This window comes from Maylandia zebra, unplaced genomic scaffold (genome assembly GCF_041146795.1).
Source record: "Maylandia zebra isolate NMK-2024a unplaced genomic scaffold, Mzebra_GT3a scaffold11, whole genome shotgun sequence".
Classification (NCBI taxonomy): Eukaryota; Metazoa; Chordata; class Actinopteri; order Cichliformes; family Cichlidae; genus Maylandia; species Maylandia zebra.
In genome coordinates, this window is record NW_027490041.1 from 1926424 (window position 1) to 1950000 (window position 23577).

Below are 23577 nucleotides of genomic sequence, written 5' to 3' on the forward strand. Positions count from 1 at the left end.
TCCTTGGTCTTCTCGGTGTTAAGCAGCAGGTTGTTTGTGTCGCACCACTCAGCCAGACGATCCACCTCCTCCCTGTAGGCGGCCTCATCGTTGTCACTGATGAGGCCAATCACCGTGGTGTCATCTGCAAACTTAATGATGGTGTTGGAACCATCAGCAGGTCTGCAGTCGTGGGTGAAGAGGGAGTAGAGGAAAGGGCTCATCACACAGCCTTGTGGTACACCGGTGTTCATTGTGATGGTAGATGAACAGTGGTTATCCAGCCGGACATGTTGGGGGCGGTTGGTCAGGAAGTCCAGTAACCATTTGCAGATGAGGGAACTGATGCCCAGGTCTGTCAGTTTCCTGATGAGTTGTGAGGGGTGGATTGTATTGAATGCTGAACTGAAGTCTATAAACAGCATTCTGGCGTAGGTGTTGTTGTTGTCCAGGTGTGAGAGGACAGAGTGCAGTGCGATGGAGACTGCATCCTCTGTGCTCCTGTTCTGGCGGTATGCGAATTGGTGGGGGTCCAGGGTGGGGGGGAGACAGGATTTGAAGTGTGCTAGGACCAGCCGCTCTAAGCACTTAGTGATGATGGGGGTGAGTGCTACTGGGCGGTAGTCATTGAGGCAAGATGGGTTGGAGTTTTTGGGTATCGGGACGATGGAGGTGGATTTGAAGCAGGCCGGTACCACAGCGTGGGCCAAGGACAGGTTGAATATGTCTGTGAGCACTCCTGCAAGCTCCCCAGAACACGCTCTGAGAACACGCCCGGGGATGCCATCAGGGCCTGCAGCCTTGTGGACATTGATCCTGCTCAGCACCGCTCCTACATCGGTGGGGGAGAGAGTCAGAGGTTGGTGGTCTGGCGTCATGTCTGCTTTGGTTGTGGTTGTGGGGTTCCCTCGCTCAAAACGAGCATAAAAGTTGTTGAGCTCGTTGAGGAAGGAGACATCAGAGGATGCGGGGGAGGGTTTGGTGGTCCTGTAGTCTGTGATGGTCTAGAGTCCTTGCCACATGCGTCGGGGGTTGGAGTTGGAGAAGTGTTCTTCTACCTTCTTTTTGTAATGGTGTTTGGCTTTTTTGATGCCCTTCTTTAGATTAGCCCTGGCTGTACTGTAGGCGTGTGCATCTCCTGACCTAAAGGCGAATGGAAAAATGTGTTTTTAAAACCAGCCAATAGGAGCGTCTGTGGATATCAGCTGAGGCTGAACTCAGGAACACCATCACATATAAATACACAGAATTAAATCACTAGATAAAAGACGTCATTAAATAAGGATCAAATCAACATGTCAGAGGTCAAAGGTCAGTCAGAAGAGGTGTGGTTAAACACTGGCAGTGCAGCGACCTAATGCAGTTTGGTTACCGCCACAGGAAAAGCCCCGCCCCCTCTTAGCCTCCGCTGTGTCCTCAGCACATCCAGGAGCAGCAGGTCAGAGGGGGCGGGGCCATGTCAGGACTTATTTTAAGTAAAATTTAAAGTGGAGCGACGGCAGGAGTCACACAGCAGTAACCAGCTCTGTCTGCCAGGGTCAAAGGTCAAACAAGTCCTGCAGCTGACCCACACACAGACTTACACTGATCCACAGAGAGTGATGAATCCACACATCACTCGGCTGGAGGAAGCTGGGTTTCCACACCGTCCAATCAGAAACCAGTGTTGACGCTGAGACCCGTCTCTGTAACAGGAAGTCCATGAACAGGCAGACCCTCTGCAGCAGGCTGACCTGTGACCTCTGAGACAGAGGGAGGAGTTTGTGTCAGCAGGGGGCGCTGCAGCATCGCCTGAGAGCTTTAAGAACAACAGCAATAAACAGGAAGTGAAAGTCACACTTCTGTTGGTGTGCGTTATCAGCAGACCCCACCCTCTGCAGGAAGCTGAGATAAGAAGCAGCCAATCACAGAGCAGAGAGCATGTGACTTCCTGTTCCTACTGTTACTGTGACAACAGCTCCTGGGACAGAGAGCAGCTTTCTAAAGAGGAAAGATGCTGCTGTCACCCCCGGGTGTCATGTGACCCGCCTGATGTACCGATTTAAGACTGTAAGAACAATAATAACAACATGTTTTAGTCAGGTGATCCATGCAGAGCAGATCCATGTGACCAAACACAGCTGGATCACATGTTTCCTCTCCTGGAAACAGAAAGCCTTCATGTATAAAGGCTCATGTACCCACTGAGCCCTGCTCTCAGATCTGTGAGGCTTTAACAAACAACAGTTTAAAGTCATGTTTAGCATCTTCTGTCAGTGTGGAAGGTCACACACTTTCCTGAGTGTTGAACCCTGAACTACTAGCTGTTCATGTCAGCCTGGACATAAATACAGACCTGCCTGCTGTCATAGACCCCAGCACTCACATGTTACTTATAAGTGACTCATATGTATGCATGTATATATTGTGTATGTTGTGCTATTTCTTACTTAGTGTGTTGTGTCTTTGTTCCTGTTTGTGCTGCAGCACTGTAACCTAAATAATTTCCCCTGGGGATCAAAAAAGTATTCTGATTGTGATTAAATGAAAGCAGTCAGAGCAGAGGACGGTGATGTAAGGAATGGGATTTTAATCAGCCAGTCTCCTTTAACTCTCAGCATCACAAAGTAATGTGGTAACATCTGGACTGATGTGTTTACTGTCAGCTAGTTTAAATGCTGTAGGCTGCAGCCGCTGCTCTAACACTATAACTGTAACAGGGCTCAGTGCTGCTTCTAACAGTCTGAGCTGCTTCAGGCTTTATTTGTGAGGAGCACAGCAGCTTACAAACACGTGGCTGGGCCTGGACCCAAAGGAGTGTTTGTTAAAGCCTGCAGTGAATCCAGCAGCAGAATGATGGAAATGCAACACAGCAATGATGAAGAGGAGCAGCATTAAAGCCAAAGTCCAGTTCATACAGTTAGGTCCATAAATCAAATAAGGGAAAATAAAATGTTGTTGGATGCACCTGTCTGCAGCCTTAATGCTCTCTGGTCGCTATGGTAACGCGTAAACATTTCTTTCAAAATAAGACACACGACTACAACACGGGAAAAGACCCAGGGAAACGAAGTTAACGATAAAAACCCTGAAAACCATTGTTGGATTTATATTTTATCATTGTCATTTTTATTGGGGAATATCTAACCATATATGCTTAGAGGTGTAGAACCAATTGTGTAATGATAGTAGTCGTTAAAGACTTTGTGTGACTCCAGAGTGTTCTGGCATTCACACCCACGTCCTGGGATCATGGGAGAGGTGCTACCTTCTTATTGTTTTGTGGTAGGATGTCTGTTTTAGTCTAAGTGCCTTTTGTTTAGATGAACTGCTGGACTTCCAGACCAGCAGGTTTAGGGAAGTCGTTTATGGGGTCACACTCTGACTCCACACACACACACACACACACACACACACACACACACACACACACACACACACACACACACACACACACCTACATAACATACAGACTGGTACCTTTGTTCACGTGTATGTTAATGAACCTATGTATATTCATGTAACCTCAATAAAAGAACAGTGTTACGAGGGAACGGACGAGAGCGACTGTGGTCAAGCGAAGGAACGGCATTGGTCCAGGTCTCTCCCGTGCACGAGAAACAGAAAGAACTACTCGTGTCTTGGGTGAACCCATTGTGAGATCTAGCCCCACGCTATCATGTGATTTCCTGTGATCAAATGTCCCAGGATGTGAGTGGGCGTTAAGACGTCCATGTCCCTCTTCAAGCAACTTAAAGAAGTCCAGACGCTTTTCTTTCCAAGCTCCTTCAACAACATCATTCATAGAACAGCTTCCAGCTTCTTTTGCTCGGCTACAGTTTGGATGGATTTGCATTTAAAGATGCAACAAGAAAAAATGGTTAGGGTCAGGAGGTCAAAGGTCAGAGCTCCTGTGGGTCTGAGGGCGGCCTCACGCTGGAGAAGGATGAAGGAGTCTGACCTGAGCCAGTGTTTGACATGAACACATCAGCACTGCTGTCAGTGAGCCTAACGACAGCCGTTAGCATCATTTCAGTGTTTCAGTCATAAAAACACTTCCTGTCTCTGTGGTGGTTACAGTGACATCATGCAGTTTGTGCTTTGACCTCCAGAGGGCGACAAATCAGCACAGACAGAGAGCTCCATTCAAACTTTGCTGCCATCAGGAATAATTCTTCAAATATAATCATCAGTGTTTGAGCAGTTATGATATCAGGGACAATCTAGACATGTGTGACAATACTGAACATGTCACATGACACACCTCAAACATCATGTGATCCACTCTCAGTCTGCACTTTCATTCATGACTTCAACAGGTTGAAATGAGCTTTGAAGAAACATCAGGTCAGTGCTGAAACATTTAAACGCTGCAGGAAGAACAACAACAAAGTGATGACGGATGTTTGTGCTTCAAACAGGAAAACCAGCAGAAATAAATCACAGCCTGCCAGAGGTTTGGAGTTTCCCAGGTACACCTGAACGCAGCACAGTGTCCCGATGCTCCTTATTGTCCGCAAACGTCTCTTTGGGTGTTTCCTTCCTGCTCAAAGTTTACTGTCACTTCCTGAACTTCGTGGAGTGGAGCTTGTTGTTGGTGTGTGAAGAAACTGTAAGTTTGCTTTGTTTCCTCCTTTAACAGTTTGTCTTTAGGAACTTTACTGTTTGTTCAGCTCGTGTTTGATTTCTTCACACAACAAACTGTGTGTGTTTGTATTTCCGGTCTCTCCATTAAAGTCAGTGTGTAATGTTTCCTGGCTAACATCAGCTGTGTGCAGCTTAGTTCAGCACAAATCTGCCGCTCCATAGTTCACGGTAACGGACTCACAGCTGGACCAACGAGGCAGAGTGTGTCCGCCACTCTGAGCTACGTTCGTGTTTGTGTACTTGTAGTTTGTACTTTGAGTTCACTCAGAGCCCACAGAGGACGCAGCGTACGTGATGACGTCACAGCCCTTTACCTCCTTTACTGTCACTGTGATTAATATTTACACACGAGACACCTGCAGAGCTCTGACGCTAAGCTAGCACACAGCATGCTAACGCTAAGCTAACACTAAGCTAAAGCTAAGCTAACACTAAGCTAACACTAAGAGTTCTTACAGACACGAGTTAAAAAGCTGCTTTTAGTGTGTGATCAGAGTCCAGGACTGAGAGCAGCAGCAGAGCTGATGGATGATGAATTACTGGATGGAAGAAGCTTCTCATTAGCAGTGAATCAGTGTGTGTGCAGTTCTCTGCAAACAGCAGGAAGAATTAGTGTGAAGCTTTAACTCTGCTGATCCTCTTTGAATCCTGGATCAGCTGAAATGTTTAAAATGTTGTTCACACGTGTTGGACTGACTGAAGCTTCCAGTCACAGTGAATCAGTGTGTGTCAGTGAATGCATCGTGTGTGCTTCAGGCTCCATCTAGTGGACTGATAGCAGAGCAGCTGATGGCAGCTTCCTCTGCCTCACACTGCTGTCTGACTGCATCCAGCTGACACTGAGATAAAGCAGGAAAGAAGCAGCTGATATTTGGACAGCACACATGATGGAAAGGAGGATTTCAGCTGATGTGCACATGAATGATTTGTGTTTCCTCTGCAGGTAGAAAGTGTGTGTGAGCTGAATTGAGCAGCATGGATCAGTGTGAGGACAGAGAGGAAGGAGTCCCTCCCTCTAAAAGCACTCTGTGTGGGGAACATGAGAGCCAGACCAAAGCTCAGAGGTGAGATGACCATCTCTAACTGTCCATGACTCTTCTCCATGTCACAGCTCAGCACTCACATCACTGCTCCATCATTATTCACAGGAAGAAACAAGGAACTAAACGTAAACATGAACCTGAAGCCAGCTCTGTGTCCTTACAGAGTGACTGGTCTGAAGATCGTCCCATTAATTTTAAAGTCCAGCCTGTGTCTGCTGCAGAGAGGTGAGCTGTTAGCAACATGAACTCTTTGATTAAACTGCTTGATGTTGTTGGATATAAACTACAAACACGTCGTTCCCTCAGTCCCATTTAAACTGTCTTTTAAAACAAGCCTTTGGTTTCTAAACAACTGAAAACCCACTTCAGCAAACAGGAAGTGATCAGAGCGTCCGTCCACTTCCTGTCAGGCCCTGCAAACATTTCATATTGAAGAAAAGTCGTTGACATCTCACATTTTTACTCCACCACATTCAACCATTTTGACATTTTACAGCATGAAACTCTTGTCACATGACTCCTGTTATGTTATAGAGTCATGTGACCACCAGGGAGGGATTTGTATGGATGAAACACATTCAAATCAATCTGATTCATCAATGGAAACATTTTTGGTGTAAATGCAGCAACACTGAAAACGCTGAAGATAAAAACACAACAGATGAAATATGAACAAATCGAGGCTTTGAATACACGTGTGTGTGTTTGAGACACAGAGATAAATGGATTGTGTGTCTGTCCTATTGCTGCGTGAGGGTTTTATTGTAGATTTTGTGCGTGTACACTTTTGACCACGAAGGTGTTGAAAGGGCGTAAAACAGTTGGAGGCACCAGAGTGAACACTAGTGCTGTCAGTAGATTAAAACATGACTAATTAATGACACAATCTTCTGTCATTAATCCTGATTAATCACAATTACTTGATCAATAGCTGCAGTTACATTTTTCCAACTTTATATTTAAGCCTGTAACAGACGTTTACACAATATAATGAAGTCAATGCAGAATAAACACAAAGAATGTTAAACGCTTCAATTCAAAGAGACTTTGAATAGTTTTCAGTCTTTAACTCAGCTTCTCTGCTGTAAATACAACTTTGTAACAAACATATATATACTAAAAGCTAAGTGTGCACTAATATATAATAATATATAATCTATATTACTGCTGTTAATGAAAATGTTTAATCAGACTCATCACAGGGTTACTGTGGATTCATTTGGATTAATCACCATTAAACATCATTTTTAATGTAAACGAATCAAAGTTCATTTCATGAGCAAACAGACTCGAGAGAAAAGGGCAAATTTACACACTTAACATGTTTATTGAACATGTAAACATTGATAAACCTCCTGAATGAGCCGACCCCCCCAGGGACAGTCCTGCATGCTAATGATGGGCTCTGCTCTGTACCTGCAGGATTCTGTCAGCCACAAACTCCTCAGCTGATCCTGAATCTGAGCCCATCTGTCAAACAATCATTTTCTTCACAGGTCTGTGGAGGTGGCACTGATCCTGCAGCAGTCTAACACTCTCTGTCACTCTTCTTCAAGTCTTTGACACGAGGAACCAAAACTATGTTATTAACAACACTAACAGGTCTGCAGTTTGTCCACTTGGCAGTTGTGTCATCAGTGCTTTGCATCGTTGTGATATTTTAAGCTGGAAGTGCTTCGGTGAAAAGAAAATTCCTTCTGTCACGATGTACAGAATCCTTCATGTTGGTCGTTGTTATTTTTTTGAAACATTTCAGGGATTTTGAGTCGTTCTGCTCTCCAGATGTGTCGTGTTAAAGGTTTTTATCATGTTAATCATGATAACAGATGAACCCCTAACCCTACATGTTAATTTTGACAGCACTGCTAAATCCTTTTTAATGTTCTTCTGTCAGATCATTGATTAGACTCGACTCCAAATACGAGACTCAGAAAACTCAAAACTCAAATCAAAGCAATGAGAAAAGGACTTCTTGTGTTAGAATGAAAACATATGGAAGTGGTCAGGTTTCAAACACTCGATGAATCTACTGCACAGTTACATTCAGGGACCTTTGGCCTCCTGAGAGCATTAGTTGATGGTTCATCACAGTTTTCTCAAAGTTTCCTCTGAGCTTCTGCAGCATCATCACTTCCATCACTGATGAAAGAAAGTTCATAGAAAACAGAAAATATATCTTCAGAATCTGAGAGTCTAAAACTTGACAGACTTGATTCAGATGAAGTTATTTGAGCAGAAACTCCTGGATCTTTATCCTGTGTTGATCTAATCCTTCATGGTTCCTCCACAGAGTGGAGCAGCAGAGCTCAGAGGTTCCCAGTGGTCAGTCTGCCCAGCAGCATCAAACACAGCTGGACTCCATATTTATGGTCTGTACATGTACAACAACTACTTTATTATTAATATTAATAATAATGCATTTATTTATAGGTCCCTTTCAGAACACCAAGGACTCTGTGGACTAAACGACCAAAAGAAAACAAACTTTGAAATCAGACGGTGCAAATGTGATCACAGGGAAACGTTTTAAACATTGAGGCTTTAAACAGAAACCAAAGTGAAACAGTTTGTAGTCGAGATCAGTGGGAATGAAGCTGAATAACTGTTTCTTCAATAACTTTGAGCTCTTAAAAAACAAAAACTAGCTGAAAGTCTGGCTGCTCTTATGAAAAGTACAGAGAAATTATGGGTCGTTCAACACTTGTGCACAATATAAGAGTTTAAATAAATCTAAAGAATAACTCAAAATCCTACAATCATACTGATAAAGTCATCTACAGCTAACTATCCAAGTGGATTTGTTTAAGACAGCTCCATCTGCTGGTGGCCCTCTGCAGGTGCATGAAAGGGGCGTGTTTATATTGAAAGTAGTAGAGAAAGTAAACCCCACGGGAAGGAGGAGGACTCTCAGCAGCTTCCAGCTCATATTCAGACATTTGACTTCTCACTGAAAGCAGCAAGTTTGAGTGTCTGTACCTTAGTTAGAAGAGATAACATGTCAGTAGTAATTAGAGTTGATTGAGCAATGCTGTCCTTGTAATGTAGTTTATGATTTTTATGGACAAGTCCAGTTTTTCTGTAGAGCCTCTCAAGTTGGTGACAGCAGCAGTGGAAGTTCACGTGTAAACCAGAGCAGCAAATCAGGTCCAAATGTGTTGTTCACAGTGAGTGGGATCATCATTGGCTGCTATGTTAACCTCCTGCAGCAGGATGTCTTTGGTCAGAGAATGGATAGATCACTAAGTCATTGTTGAGTTTAAGGAGACAGTAGACAGTTGGAGGAGGTTCAGCCAGTTGACACACAGTAGATAAAATAACTGAAGGCAGGAGCAGACACCTGTATGACTTTCCACCTCTCACATAGATTATTGTCCCTGGGCAGCGCCACAGGGCTGGTAGATGTAAACAAAGCTGGAGGAGAGGATTGATTCATCTGAGAAAAGTCACAGAGTTGTGTCTTGATGCTCAATCATCCAGGTACGTAAATCCCAAAAAGCTTGATTCTGTTCATCTGGATGTTTTCAGTGGGAGAAACGTTTCATCATCATCAGGTGACTTCTTCAGTCTCAGCTGACTGCAGGTTTCAATCTTATAAACAGGACATTTGTATGACTGAAACCAGCCCACTGAAGGAACAATGGGCTGGGAGGTCAGTTCATTGATCATTGGTACGCATATTGTCAGGACCATTGATCAATGGTTGTTGATCAATGTTCATGAGTCCAGTTCACAGAGAGCTGGGGAATGGCTGCAATCACAGCATGTAAGATGGTGACAGTTGTACCCTTAGGCCCCTCCTCCATTCAGAGATGGTCTTTCCTTTTCACATAAATGGCCTCCTTGACTCCGCCCTCAAACCAGCGTTCACATTTACTCAGGACCTTCTTGATGTGAAGTTCTTCTGCTTCGCTGGCTGCTGTGTCTGTGGGGATGGTGTTTGTTCTGTGTTGTAGCGTCCTGATGACGCCCAGTTTGTGCCCCAGTGGATGATGAGAGTCAAACCTTAAATACTGATCTGTATATGTAAACAGAGTGAACCTTTAAGACCAGTTGTCTGTACGATCAACTCAGTCACCTGAAACATCTCCAAGTTTCTGGCTTTGATCATCAACCTGTTGGTAGTTCAGCTCTGAACACCAGTGAAATGTTTCTCCCACTGAAATCGCTGCATTCATATGAACAGCATCAACGTTTTGGGATCATGGAGTTGTGGACAAAGTCTCAGTTAATCAGATAAAGTCAAACCTATAATTGGTAAAGAGTTCGTGGATGATATGCCCCTTGATCGTAAAGAAGTGGATGTTGTGTGGACTAAAGTTCAGAGTGGTGGGTCATTCATAAATATTCTGTTCCAGCTGCTGGAGGACAACATCATCACTTTTGTGAAGAACGAGCTGAAGAAGATCCAGAAGGCTCTGAATCCAAATAAGCCCCAGTGCTTGGAGTTTCAGAGGGAGGATGATGAGCAGAGGAGAAACAGCAGAGAGGCATTTGTGAAGATCACAGTGGACTTCCTGAGGAGAATGAAGCAGGAGGAGCTGGCTGACCGTCTGCAGAGACGTAAGAGGATTTATCTAAAGATTTAAGCTGCTGGATAAATGAGAGACTTGTGACACCAGTGTGTTCAGTCATTTCTCAGTGGGTCAGAAATTGTCATCAGCATTTTGTAAAATGTGATTGTTAAAGTTGTATTTTTATTATTATTATTCAGAACTTCCAGCTGCTGTTTGTCATCGTAACCTTAAGTCTAAGCTGAAGAAGAAGTTCCAGTGTGTGTTTGAGGGCATCGCTAAAGCAGGAAACCCAACCCTCCTGAATCAGATCTACACAGAGCTCTACATCACAGAGGGAGGGACTGCAGAGGTCAATGATGAACATGAGGTCAGACAGATTGAAACAGCATCCAGGAAACCAGACAGACCAGAAACAACCATCAGACAAGAAGACATCTTTAAAGCCTCACCTGGAAGAGATGAACCAATCAGAACAGTGCTGACAAAGGGAGTGGCTGGCATTGGGAAAACAGTCTTAACACAGAAATACAGCCTGGACTGGGCTGAAGACAAAGCCAACCAGGACATCCAGTTCATATTTCCATTCACTTTCAGAGAGCTGAATGTGCTGAAAGAGGAAAAGTTCAGCTTGGTGGGACTTGTTCATCACTTCTTTACTGAAACCAAAGAAGCAGGAATCTGCAGCTTTGAAGACTTCCAGGTTGTGTTCATCTTTGATGGTCTGGATGAGTGTCGACTTCCTCTGGACTTCCACAAAACTACAATCCTAACTGACCCTAGAAAGTCCACCTCAGTGGATGTGCTGCTGATAAACCTCATCAGGGGGAAACTGCTTCCCTCTGCTCGCCTCTGGATAACCACACGACCTGCAGCAGCCAATCAGATCCCTCCTGACTGTGTTGGCATGGTGACAGAGGTCAGAGGGTTCACTGACCCACAGAAGGAGGAGTACTTCAGGAAGAGATTCAGAGATGAGGAGCAGGGCAGCAGGATCATCTCCCACATCAAGACATCACGAAGCCTCCACATCATGTGCCACATCCCAGTCTTCTGCTGGATCACTGCTACAGTTCTGGAGGATGTGCTGGAAACCAGAGAGGGAGGACAGCTGCCCAAGACCCTGACTGAGATGTACATCCACTTCCTGGTGGTTCAGGCCAAAGTGAAGAAGGTCAAGTATGATGGAGGAGCTGAGACAGATCCACACTGGAGTCCAGAGAGCAGGAAGATGATGGAGTCTCTTGGAAAACTGGCTTTTGATCAGCTGCAGAAAGGAAACCTGATCTTCTATGAATCAGACCTGACAGAGTGTGGCATCGATATCAGAGCAGCCTCAGTGTACTCAGGAGTGTTCACACAGATCTTTAAAGAGGAGAGAGGACTGTACCAGGACAAGGTGTTCTGCTTCATCCATCTGAGTGTTCAGGAGTTTCTGGCTGCTCTTCATGTCCATCTGACCTTCAGCAACTCTGGACTCAATCTGCTGGAACAACAACAAACAACCTCCCAGAAGTCTGAAACAGGAGAATCTGCAGAGAAACACTTCTACCAGAGTGCTGTGAACAAGGCCTTACAGAGTCCAAATGGACACCTGGACTTGTTCCTCCGCTTCCTCCTGGGTCTTTCCCTGCAGACCAATCAGACTCTCCTACGAGCCCTGATGACACAGACAGGAAGTAGCTCACTGACCAATCAGGAAACAGTCCAGTACATCAAGGAGAAGCTCAGTGAGGATCTGTCTGCAGAGAAAAGCATCAATCTGATCCACTGTCTGAATGAACTGAATGATCGTTCTCTAGTGGAGGAGATCCAACAATACAGGACTTCAGGAAGTCTCTCCACAGGTAAACTGTCTCCTGCTCAGTGCTCAGCTCTGACCTTCATCTTACTGTCATCAGAAGAAGATCTGGATGAGTTTGACTTCAAGAAATACTCTGCTTCAGAGGAGGCTCTTCTGAGAATGCTGCCAGTGGTCAAAGCCTCCAACAAAGCTCTGTGAGTAAACATGTTGTCATCGCTTCATTGTTAAAATCATGGGAAATACATCAGAAATGCTGAGTTCAAAGAGCACTGTAACATTTTTTTAAAATAGTAAATTAAATGATCATCAGTCACTCGGTAAATATATGGTAGTTTTAATGTTTCACTCCAGCATTTCTAAAACACACTTTGTTCTGTAACTCTTATCAAAGGACAATCCAGACCCAGCCAATAAGAACATGAGCTCTGATGCTTCAGCCCCTCTGACAGGTTTATTATCCTCAGCTTGTTCACTTGTCTCCAACTCCAGGAGTTTGGTTGTTTTATTCTAAAGCACAAACTTCACCTGCCAGACTTCACCTACATCTTTTTCTGATGTTCATAATTTAAGTTCAAGTTTGTATCTCACTTTCAGTGCACACCCTCCCTTTTTAAATATAAATCTCTGCTGTGCTGTCATGTTTTCATCCTGTATGGAGGGAGAAACTCGGTCTTCATTACTGAAATTGCCTCTAAGGTCGTGTTTCTTGTCAGTAACCATATGTAACTGTAAGGCTTCCATAACCAGTGTTATCACAGAATTACAGTGGGTTCACTCTGGGTCCTCTACAGTTTCTTCCCACTGTCCACAGACATGCAGTTAGGTTACCTGGTGATCTAAACTTCATGCAGGTGTGAGTGAGAGTGGTTGTCTGTCCCTCTGTGGGCTTAGTGGAAGAGACTGGATGGATCTCTGCTTTGTCTTTGATATATGCTGACAGCAAACATTCTCCATGAAGTCTGCATTTCAGCTCATCTCCTTTATACACACCTTTAACAGGAAGAGTTTTATACAGCTAGTGTTTAAAATCCAGTGTTATTCACAATACACAGGTAATGAGCATGATTATTGAATTACTAAAATTTTCTAAAATAATTGTTTTAGTTAATATTGTATGACAGTGTACACAGAATTATTAGCTCAGTAGGCAGAGTGGTCGCCCCATGATCATAAGGTCAGGGGTCGAATCCACCGAATAGTTACCTTGTGGTACCCCTGAGCAAGGTACCATCAAGGTACCAATCATGTGCACTGGACTGATAGCACTCATAGTCTCATAGGTTTAAATAAATTTAAAAAAAAAGGGTTCAACATATAAACAAATTTAATTTGATCACATATATTGTTTGTTTTTTTTGTTTTTGTTTTTTCCCTTTCTCTCTCAGACTGAGCAGCTGTAACGTCTCAGAGGAAGGCTGTGAAAATTTGCTGTCAGTGGTCAGCTCCCAGTCCTGTAGTCTGAGAGAGCTGGACCTGAGTACCAACAGCCTGAAGGCTTCAGCAGTAAAGCTTCTGTCTGCTGCAGTGGAGAGTCCAGATGCCAAACTGAATGTTCTGAGGTCAGATCAATTTGTATTATGTTTAGTTCTGTTTGTTTATGTGTTTGATGTTTGTTTTTGTTTATGTCTTTATCCAGTTATCCTTGTTTCATAGCATTTTTATTCATTTCAAAGTTAAACGGAAGTTTTACTAACCTGCTCAGCACAAGACAATAAGCTATTGCACCTTGATTACACTTTAACAACAATCTTTATTCATGTTTTTATCTTCAGACTTAACATCTGTGAACTCTCAGAGGAAAACTGTGAAGCTCTGTCCTCAGTTCTCAGCTCGCAGTCCTCTAGTCTGACAGAGCTGGACCTGAGTATCAGAAAGCTGCAGGATTCAGGAGTGAAGCTTCTGTCTGCTGGACTACAACGTTTAAACTGTAAACTGAATACTCTGAGGTCAGATCAGAAAACATTTAGTTTTTAGAATTATTAATTAAAGTTCATACATATGATGTTGTATCTTAGTATGTTTATGTTTCCTTTAAAAATAGAAAGTCAACATTTAATGTTGTGAAATGTATTAACAAACTCTACATGAGTACTTGTTTTATAGATTGTCTTTTATTTTTCAGACTGAGTGGCTGTAACCTGTCAGAGAGAAGCTGTGAAGCTCTGTCCTCAGTCCTCAGCTCCCAGTCCTCCAGTCTGAGAGAGCTGAACCTGAGTAACTCTGACCTGCAGGATTCAGGAGTGAAGCTTCTGTCCGCTGGACTAAAGAGTTCACAGTGTGCAGTGGAAACTCTCAGGTCAGGATTCAAACTTTTCCACAGATGATCATTTGAAATGTGATTTATATTATTGTATAAACAGGTAACTTTTACAGCTGTCAAGTGAACTTTTATTCACATTTGAGTGGATAATTGGACTCTGAATTACTAAAAGTTGTTATAGTCATGTCTTTGTTTATTTAAAAAAATACTTCATGTACTGCCTAATTTAAAGATTTAGGCTCCTTTGGGCCCATAATATATATATTTGATTTCTTTGTGAATGAAATTAGGAGGATATTGGCGACTGCTGATTGGCTCGCTGTTTGTTTTTTATTCACAGTACTTAATTTTAAAGGCTGATTTCTCAAAATGAGATGTTTATCTTTTCTTCTACAACACGTGGAGCCACCAAATCTTCTTGCTTGATTTATTCATTACAGTTTGATTTAAAGAATATTAGACTCGTAACATAATAAATACATTTATTTCACTTCTTCTTGAGAGAAAGAAAGGGATGACTGGGTGAGCTCCAGTGGTTCATCCCAGCAGAGAGAGCGGCACACTGGGCTGCAAATGATCACAGTAGTAATGGCCATAGTTTGATAAAACAGGCAGTCTTACCCTGTAGATAATACAGGGTTCTGGTGCCGATGTGGGGGAGGGGAGTCGCCCGGTACTAACTACATACTACTAACTACCTCATCCAGATGTCTTCCCTACTAAACCTGATAAGAAGTAACTGCAGTAGCCTTATAGGTCAAATCAGTTTCACCTGTTAAAGTTAGCTCCACTATTAATTAGGGGTGGGGGAAAAAATCGATACTGTGTAGTATCGTGATATTTTGTTTGCTAATAATGTATCGATACAGGGACAGCAGAAATCGATATTTTGTTACAAACAATTTTTTCTCTGAAGTCAACATGCTCTGGAGTCAGAGCATGTTGACTTCAGAGCATGTTGATCCTTTTTCTGAGCAACAATCCTGACATTCCTTCACTGTCCAAATGTGTTTAACTTTTTTTTTGGCAGCAATAAACATGACAGTTTACTTATTTTAATTTAAGACATGTTTAATTTTAATTAAGTTTGAAACTTTTTTATTTAATGTAAAATTATATATTTTTTTAAATTTACTTTCAAATTCTTCAGTTGCTGAAGGGGCTGCATAGTTTTCATAAATTGCATAGTTCAGAATAGCTATAATTGTACCAGATGGTTGCATTCAGTTAAGTTGGACTAGACTGTAATACAAACCGTTCAGTTTGTCAACAATAAAACTGACTGAAATGAGAGAAAGACTGAGTGTGAGACTTTGATATTAGATAAAATGAATATTGATAAAGTTTACCTTTATGTGCAGAATTTAAATATCGCAAAATATTTTAAAAAATCGCAATAATATCGTATCGTGCGTTAAGTATTGTGATAATATCGTATCGCGAGTTGTATGGTGATTCCCACCTCTACTATTAATGGTGTCACTTGTTATTTCTGGGATGAGTTTAGTAGCCTGAACAGCTGCTTAAAGGAAAGTAATTAAATAATAAAAATAACCTAAGTCCGGGGGAACCTGCAAGAGCTGTTTGCACAAAGAATAATGCTCAGACTTTGAGGTTTTATCGTTTTACACAAGGTTTAAAAATGAATGTCCACAATTGAATTGCAGAAATTGTTATTGAGCTAATACTGATGTAGTTGTTATCTTTGGTAAGGAGAGGTTGGAGGAAGGATGAGCACAGTCAGGCCTAAAGATGCTCTTAATAATAATAATGGATTGCATTTATATAGCGCTTTTCGAGACCCTCAAAGACCCTTTACAATCCCACTACAGGGAGTGCAGAATTATTAGGCAAGTTGTATTTTTGAGGAATAATTTTATTATTGAACAACAACCATGTTCTCAATGAACCCAAAAAACTCATTAATATCAAAGCTGAATGTTTTTGGAAGTAGTTTTTAGTTTGTTTTTAGTTTTAGCTGTTTTAGGGGGATATCTGTGTGTGCAGGTGACTATTACTGTGCAGAATTATTAGGCAACTTAACAAAAAACAAATATATACCCATTTCATTGATTTATTTTTACCAGTGACACCAATATAACATCTCCACATTCACAAATATACATTTCTGACATTCAAAAACAAAAGAAAAACAAATCAGCGACCAATATAGCCACCTTTCTTTGCAAGGACACTCAAAAGCCTGCCATCCATGGATTCTGTCAGTGTTTTGATCTGTTCACCATCAACATTGCGTGCAGCAGCAACCACAGCCTCCCAGACACTGTTCAGAGAGGTGTACTGTTTTCCCTCCTTGTAAATCTCACATTTGATGATGGACCACAGGTTCTCAATGGGGTTCAGATCAGGTGAACAAGGAGGCCATGTCATTAGTTTTTCTTCTTTTATACCCTTTCTTGCCAGCCACGCTGTGGAGTACTTGGACGCGTGTGATGGAGCATTGTCCTGCATGAAAATCATGTTTTTCTTGAAGGATGCAGACTTCTTCCTGTACCACTGCTTGAAGAAGGTGTCTTCCAGAAACTGGCAGTAGGACTGGGAGTTGAGCTTGACTCCATCCTCAACCCGAAAAGGCCCCACAAGCTCATCTTTGATGATACCAGCCCAAACCAGTACTCCACCTCCACCTTGCTGGCGTCTGAGTGGGACTGGAGCTCTCTGCCCTTTACCAATCCAGCCACGGGCCCATCCATCTGGCCCATCAAGACTCACTCTCATTTCATCAGTCCATAAAACCATAGAAAAACCAGTCTTGAGATATTTCTTGGCCCAGTCTTGACGTTTCAGCTTGTGTGTCTTGTTCAGTGGTGGTCGTCTTTCAGCCTTTCTTACCTTGGCCATGTCTCTGAGTATTGCACACCTTGTGCTCTTGGGCATTCCAGTGATGTTGCAGCTCCAAAATATGGCCAAACTGGTGGCAAGTGGCATCTTGGCAGCTGCACGCTTGACTTTTCTCAGTTCATGGGCAGTTATTTTGTGCCTTGGTTTTTCCACACGCTTCTTGCGACCCTGTTGACTATTTTGAATGAAACGCTTGATTGTTCGATGATCACGCTTCAGAAGCTTTGCAATTTTGAGACTGCTGCATCCCTCTGCAAGATATCTCACTATTTTTGACTTTTCTGAGCCTGTCAAGTCCTTCTTTTGACCCATTTTGCCAAAGGAAAGGACGTTGCCTAATAATTATGCACACCTGATATAGGGTGTTGATGTCATTAGACCACACCCCTTCTCATTACAGAGATGCACATCACCTAATATGCTTAATTGGTAGTAGGCTTTCGAGCCTATACAGCTTGGAGTAAGACAACATGCATGAAGAGGATGATGTGGACAACATACTCATTTGCCTAATAATTCTGCACTCCCTGTATTCATTCACTCTCACATTCACACACTGGTGGAGGTAAGCTACAGTTGTAGTGGTAGGTTAGGTTTTGCCCAAGGACAAAATGACCAAGACAGAGAGAGCTGGCTCATCAGACAGACAAGCTCATCTTGTAACCTACTGGTCAGCTGTAGCACACCAGCTGACTAGCGAACCGGCTAACTAGCACACCAGCTAACTAGCACACCGGCTAAATAGCAAATCAGCTAACTAGCAGACCAGCTAACGGCAGCCACAAGCTGAAGGACGATTAAATGTAGTGGAGATATCAGAGATGACACTGGTGTGTCCGATTCACTCTTTAGCACTCTGGTCACTCCGGTGTGTCAGCCAGAACACCACTGAAGGCCAAATGATCCCAGCATGTGGAATAAAGAGCTTAAGGTTTGGTTTGAGACACTTTATTCTTTCACTGATTGATTCTTGCGGCTGTGATCATGTGTGTGGTTTCTTACAAAAAGGAAGTACACAATACAAATACATGACAAATAAGATGAATAGATAAGTTACATATCCAGTTATATGTACGTACATCAGTATAGCTAATATAGCCATATATAAGGACAAAGATCACAGTACTATAATGCAGTAATGTTAAACACAAAGGTGTATATCTACATAAATCTGTCCTATCAGTGATCAGGGTACTGTAGTATACTTCCACTACATAAACTATAGAAACTAAACGACATTAGTGTGACTTTAAGTTACCATCAGTACAGACGAACTGATGGTAGTTGTACAAAATAAAGGCATTGCAATTATTGTGAAGGGCTTCCGGTTAAACTAAGATCAGCTGATTACCTCATAACAAATTGTTTGCTATAGAACGCAGCTCCCACTCTTCATTAATATCATGTACTGTAACTCCCAAGTAACCATGGTTACCCAGCCACGCCCAGTAGTCTCCAGAGAGACCAACAGCTGGTGCACGTTGTAACGCCGTGGCTTTCATAGTCTCTCCTTTTTCTACAGCTCATGTGTTCTTCTTGTGATGGTGCGTCTTGAGGGAGGCTCATACATGCCGTCATTTGTTGATCCTAAGAACGTTCCTCAGACCGACTTCTTCAACAACACTAATCAGCCTGCAGTTTGTAGCTACTCACTTCACTGTGGTGTTTGTTAGCTTGTCTTTCTTTGGTTTTATCCTGACTCCTCCCACAAGCTGATCCTACGTAGTCTGCCCAAGCCTCCCACCTCTGTTTGTTTGGGTGGTTTGTTTGCTGCCATCAACAGCGTGTAATGCATTTAAGTGATACTTCAGACATGAAGTACTGCGACAATAAAAAACTCAACTTTGCTTAAAAATAACTTTAGTTGTATCAACACTGCCCTCTGGAATAATTAGACTTTGGTGACAAACTGATGTGATCTCCATGTTTCCTTTGTTGGACTGTGGGCGAGTGTCAGAACTGAATGTACTGAGTAACATGTGGAGTTTAAATATGTGTCAGTTCCAGTTTTAGAGCTCTAAAGTGCAGCTATCATGTTAGGAATATGTTAGGAATAGACAGGAACACTGAGCACACTGAGGTCAAATCTTTATTTATCCAGTTCATCTGTAGGCTGAGCTCAGTCCATCCATTTAGTGAAATGATGTTTAAAGGTCTCCTTGTTCTGTGAGCGTGCACAGATCCTGAAGCAGAAAGCCTGGGTTAACAGAGAAATGATCATCACTGTGATGATGCTCACCATCTCTGACTGGGATTTGAGGTTTTGTCAAAGCAGCAAAGAAAGCCTGGCTATGTTGGACTGGGTGTGGAAGCAGCTCCCAGTTTGAGTTCAGGAGACAGACACCCTCTCTACTTTGACGATCAGCTTCAAACTTTCCTTTTTGATAAAACTTATAGTTAGAGCTGGATCAGGTGACCCTGAACCATCACTTAGTTATGCTGCTATAGAGATGGATAACAGATGGATTGTTGTTTTGTGTGTCTGCAGTCTGTCAGGCTGTCTGATCACAGAGGAAGGCTGTACTTCTCTGGCCTCAGCTCTGACCTCCAACCCCTCCCATCTGAGAGAGCTGGACCTGAGCTACAATCATCCAGGTGACTCAGGAATGAAGCTTCTGTCGGCTGGACTGAAGGATCCAGGCTGGAGACTGGACACTCTCAGGTATGGAGAGAATGTCTGATATAGGAGGAAGAGCTGGAATCATTTCCTGTGTCTTTCACTCACTTCCTGTTTGTTTCCTGCAGATGAGACATGAACAATCACACATGCAGGAATATTTTCAGGGACAGACACACTAGTCTAGCTGGATAGTACATGGATATTTATGTAGGGGGTCTTCAAGGAGTCTGTTTGCAGGAACATTAATGATAACTGATAAGTCATGTTGAGAGTTTCATTAAAAGTAGACTTACAGTTAGGTAATATTTGGACAGACACAACATTTTGTAACTTTAGATACAAGTATCAGCCATGTGTGTGTTTCCCATGCTGTATGTCCACAGTCACAGTGACAGTCAGTGACACTGACAGAAGGATGAAACAAGGCTGTGAATCATTTCAGTCTGTGTGTGTGACAAAGAGGCAGACAGGAGCAGCTAACATTTAGAAATGGAAGCTTACTGGAAACACTACATTCACGGCTGAATTCACAATAGATTTGTTCTCAAGTGCACATTTAGCAGCTAATGCTAATACTGTTTTTCCTTTGCTTTCTACAGCAGCTATTGCTAAGTAGGCCACTTTGCTCCGCTAAGGATTTGTGTGACCATGATGGAGACTCTGATAAGCTAATGCTGCTAAGCTAATGCTGTTTATGGGCCCTGTTAGAATCAATATTTCATTCTCATTCTGTTGTTTGAGAACAATATTAACGTTTCACATCATTATAACACAAGAGAAAAGGGTATTGGCATTAGCTACTAGTGCTTATTCACCTCAAATTACCTTTAGCTGCTAATGGCAGCCTACTTAGCATTAACTCCTCACTAATATAATGCTAATTTACATCAAATTAGCATTAACTGCTCATATTGTTATAAGGAAAGAGAAAACGGTATTAGCATTTGCTGCTAATAATTATTCACCCCTAATTAGAATAAGCCGCTAAAAGCAGCCAACTTAGCATTAATTCCTCACTTTGTTACCCAACGGAAAAGAGTATTAGTATTAGCTACTATCATTTTTAATAAGTAAGAGAAAACAGTATTAGCAGTAGCGCATAATGCTAATTCACGTCAACGTAGTATTAGTTAATAATGGCAGCCTACTTAGCATTAACTGCTCACTAATATAATGCTAATTCGCATCAAATTAGCATTAGCTGCTCAAGTTGTTATAAGGAAAAAGAGAAAACGGTATTAGTATTAGCTGCTAATAATTATTCACCCCTAATTAGAGTTAGCCCCTAATGGCAGTCTACTTAGCATTAACTCCTGACATTGTTATAATGCAGGGGAAAAGAGTTACCATTATCGGATAATGCTAATTCTCATCAAATTAGCATTAGTTAATAACGGTAGACTTCATATCATTAGCTGCTGTCATTCTTACAAAGCAAACAGTATGAGCATTAGCTGTTAATCCTTTTTCATCTAAAATTAGAATTAGCCACTAATGGCGTATTGTTAAAAAGTAAGAAAAAACATTGTTAGCATAAGCGGATAATGCTAATTCATCTCAAATTAGTATTAGCTAATAATGGCACCTGCTTAGCATTAGCTGGTCACATTGTTATAAGGCAAGAAAATATGGTATTAGCATTAGCTGCCAATTTCTATTTACCTAAAATTAGCATTAGCCACTAATGGTAGCCTATAGCAAAAACTTCTTAATGCTAAATGAAGTTAATTAATGCTAAGTAGGTTTAACTGAAATTAGTGTTAGCATTAGCTGCTGATATTGTTAAAAGGTAAGATAAAACATTGCTAGCAGCAGCGGATAATGCTAACACACATAATAATTAGCATTACCTAATAATGGCAGCCTTCTTAGCATTAGCTGCTCATATTGTTATAATGCAAGGGAAAAGAGTTGGCAAAAACAGTGTTAGCATTAGTGGATAATGCTAATTCACCTAAATTAGCATTAGCTAATAATGGCTACGTACTTAGCATTACCTACTAATATTGATATAAAGCAAGAAAATATGGTATTAGCATTAGCTTCTAATGCTTTCTCATCTAAAATTAGAATTAGCCACTAATGGCATCCTATTTAGCATTAACTCTTCACATCGCAAGGGAAAAATTACAATTCAATAAAAAAAAAAAGTGTTCACATTAGCTACTTGTATTGTTAAAAAGTAAGAAAAAACATTGTTAGCATAAGGGGATAATGCTAATTCACCTCAAATTAGTATTAGCTAATAACGGCAACCTACATAGCATTAGCTGGTCACATTGTTATAAAGCAAGAAAATATGGTATTAGCATTATCTGCCAATTCCTATTCACCTAAAATTAGCATTACCTGCTAATGGCAGTCTACTTAGCATTAACTCCTCACTAATGTGATGCTAATTCACATTAAATTAGCTTTAGCATTAGCTGCTAGCATCAGCCTACCTAGCACTAGCTGCTCACATTGTTAAAAGGGAAGAGAATACGATATTAGCATTAGCTGGTAATATTTATTCACCCCTAATTAGAATTAGCCACTAATGGCAGCATACTTAGCGTTAACTCCTCACATCGTTGTAATGCAAATGAGGCTAACTTGCATTAAATTAGACTGCTGTTATTAGCTAATGCTATTTAGCAGTAGCTGCTCACATTGTTATAAAGCAAAGGAAAACGATATGAGCATTAGGTTCTAATGCGTATTTGCCTTAAATTAGACGTAGGTGCTAATGGCAGCCTACTTAGCATTAGCAGCTCAGATGTAATAATGCTAGGAAAAAGACTGTTAGCATTAGCCGTTCACATTGTTATAAAGTTAAGGGAAATAGTGTTAGCATTAGCTACTCACATTTTTAAAAAAAGTAAGTGTTAGCATTAGTGCATAATGCTAATTCACATCAAATTAGCATTAGTTAATAACGGCAGCCTATTTAGCATTAGCAGATAATGTTGACCTTGGCCCACTGGAAAAGTTCAGAACTAAAGATTTAGGAGTGTTTCTCGATAGCTCTTTCTCATTTGAGAAACAAATGAATTCTGTTATTAAAACCAGCTGTAAGGTTTATATTGTTGATTGTCATTTATGCTTAGAAATATTTACTCATATATGCTTAGAGTTGTATAATCGATTGCATAATGATAGAGGTTTGATCCTTAGTAGTCTGTAAAGACTCTGTGTGCCTTCCAGAGTGCTCTGGCATGCACACACCACTTGGGGCCATGAGAGAGGTCGTACCCTCTCTTACTGATTTATGGTGTAGGACAGGGGTCTCAAACTCAATTTAGCTGGGGGCCGCTGCAGGCAGAGTCTGGGTGAGGCTGGGCCGCATTAGGTTTTCCACAAGAAAGGCATGGTTAAAAAATTCCAATCTTCTCAAATCTCTTTATTTTTATTTTTTTAACACAAAATATGAAAAATGAATAAACAAATTAAGAATTAATAAGAAAATAAATCAATCTGTAATACATAAATAAAATAATAATAAGATATTTTTAGTCAGTGAACTTGTGTGTATCTTTCAGTCTTCTATATCTGCTGTATTTAGATTGAAATGTCTGTATTAACAGTTCTATAACCTTCTTCTGAACATGAATGGAACACTGTAGAAAATGAACTGTTCTTCTGAACATGGCTTCTCTTGCCTACTCCTTGCTGCTAGAGACCTGGCAGCGTTTCCTCTCGCATAGCCGAGCCAGATTTGGCCTGAGGGAGGAAGCAGTTGCGACCCTCAGTATGTCTTGAAGATGATCATCCGTAAGTCTGAACCTGTACTTGGACTTATTGAAGTTCAAAGTGGAGAAGAGCTTTTGGCACAAGTATGTGCTACCAAAAAGGCACATGGTCCACTTGAACATTCGGGAAAGCCGAGGGAA

General features: G+C 41.7%; 2 protein-coding genes and 1 long non-coding RNA gene across 3 annotated transcripts in view; 2 read left to right on the forward strand and 1 right to left on the reverse strand.

Annotated features, from left to right (window-relative positions):
* Positions 1-23577, reverse strand: part of LOC143415910 (uncharacterized) — a 366388-nt gene that overhangs the window by 138088 nt on the left and 204723 nt on the right. The gene's annotated exons all lie outside the window — the stretch shown is intronic.
* On the forward strand, positions 5507-8493 carry LOC143416046 (uncharacterized). Its single transcript, XM_076881412.1, has 4 exons — positions 5507-5669; positions 5754-5873; positions 7939-8027; positions 8486-8493. The coding sequence occupies exons 1-4, from the start codon at positions 5581-5583 to the stop codon at positions 8491-8493; spliced, it is 306 nt and encodes a 101-aa protein (XP_076737527.1). The 5' UTR covers positions 5507-5580.
* LOC143415881 (protein NLRC3-like) lies at positions 9757-20008 on the forward strand. The gene is made up of 6 exons (XM_076881287.1): positions 9757-10208; positions 10360-12157; positions 13349-13522; positions 13736-13909; positions 14086-14259; positions 19574-20008. Exons 1-6 carry the CDS (start codon positions 9923-9925, stop codon positions 19764-19766), a joined length of 2799 nt encoding a protein of 932 aa, XP_076737402.1. The 5' UTR covers positions 9757-9922; the 3' UTR covers positions 19767-20008.

Excerpts from the sequence above, each read along its gene's own strand:
- LOC143416046 (XM_076881412.1), top strand. The coding sequence starts at position 5,581 with ATGGATCAGTGTGAGGACAGAGAGGAAGGAGTCCCTCCCTCTAAAAGC. Across the intron at positions 5,670-5,753 it reads AGCCAGACCAAAGCTCAGAG|GAAGAAACAAGGAACTAAAC; the intron begins GTGAGATGACCA and ends CATTATTCACAG. Across the intron at positions 5,874-7,938 it reads CCTGTGTCTGCTGCAGAGAG|AGTGGAGCAGCAGAGCTCAG; the intron begins GTGAGCTGTTAG and ends GTTCCTCCACAG.
- LOC143415881 (XM_076881287.1), top strand. The coding sequence starts at position 9,923 with ATGCCCCTTGATCGTAAAGAAGTGGATGTTGTGTGGACTAAAGTTCAG. Across the intron at positions 10,209-10,359 it reads GGCTGACCGTCTGCAGAGAC|AACTTCCAGCTGCTGTTTGT; the intron begins GTAAGAGGATTT and ends ATTATTATTCAG. Across the intron at positions 13,910-14,085 it reads TGTAAACTGAATACTCTGAG|ACTGAGTGGCTGTAACCTGT; the intron begins GTCAGATCAGAA and ends TTTATTTTTCAG.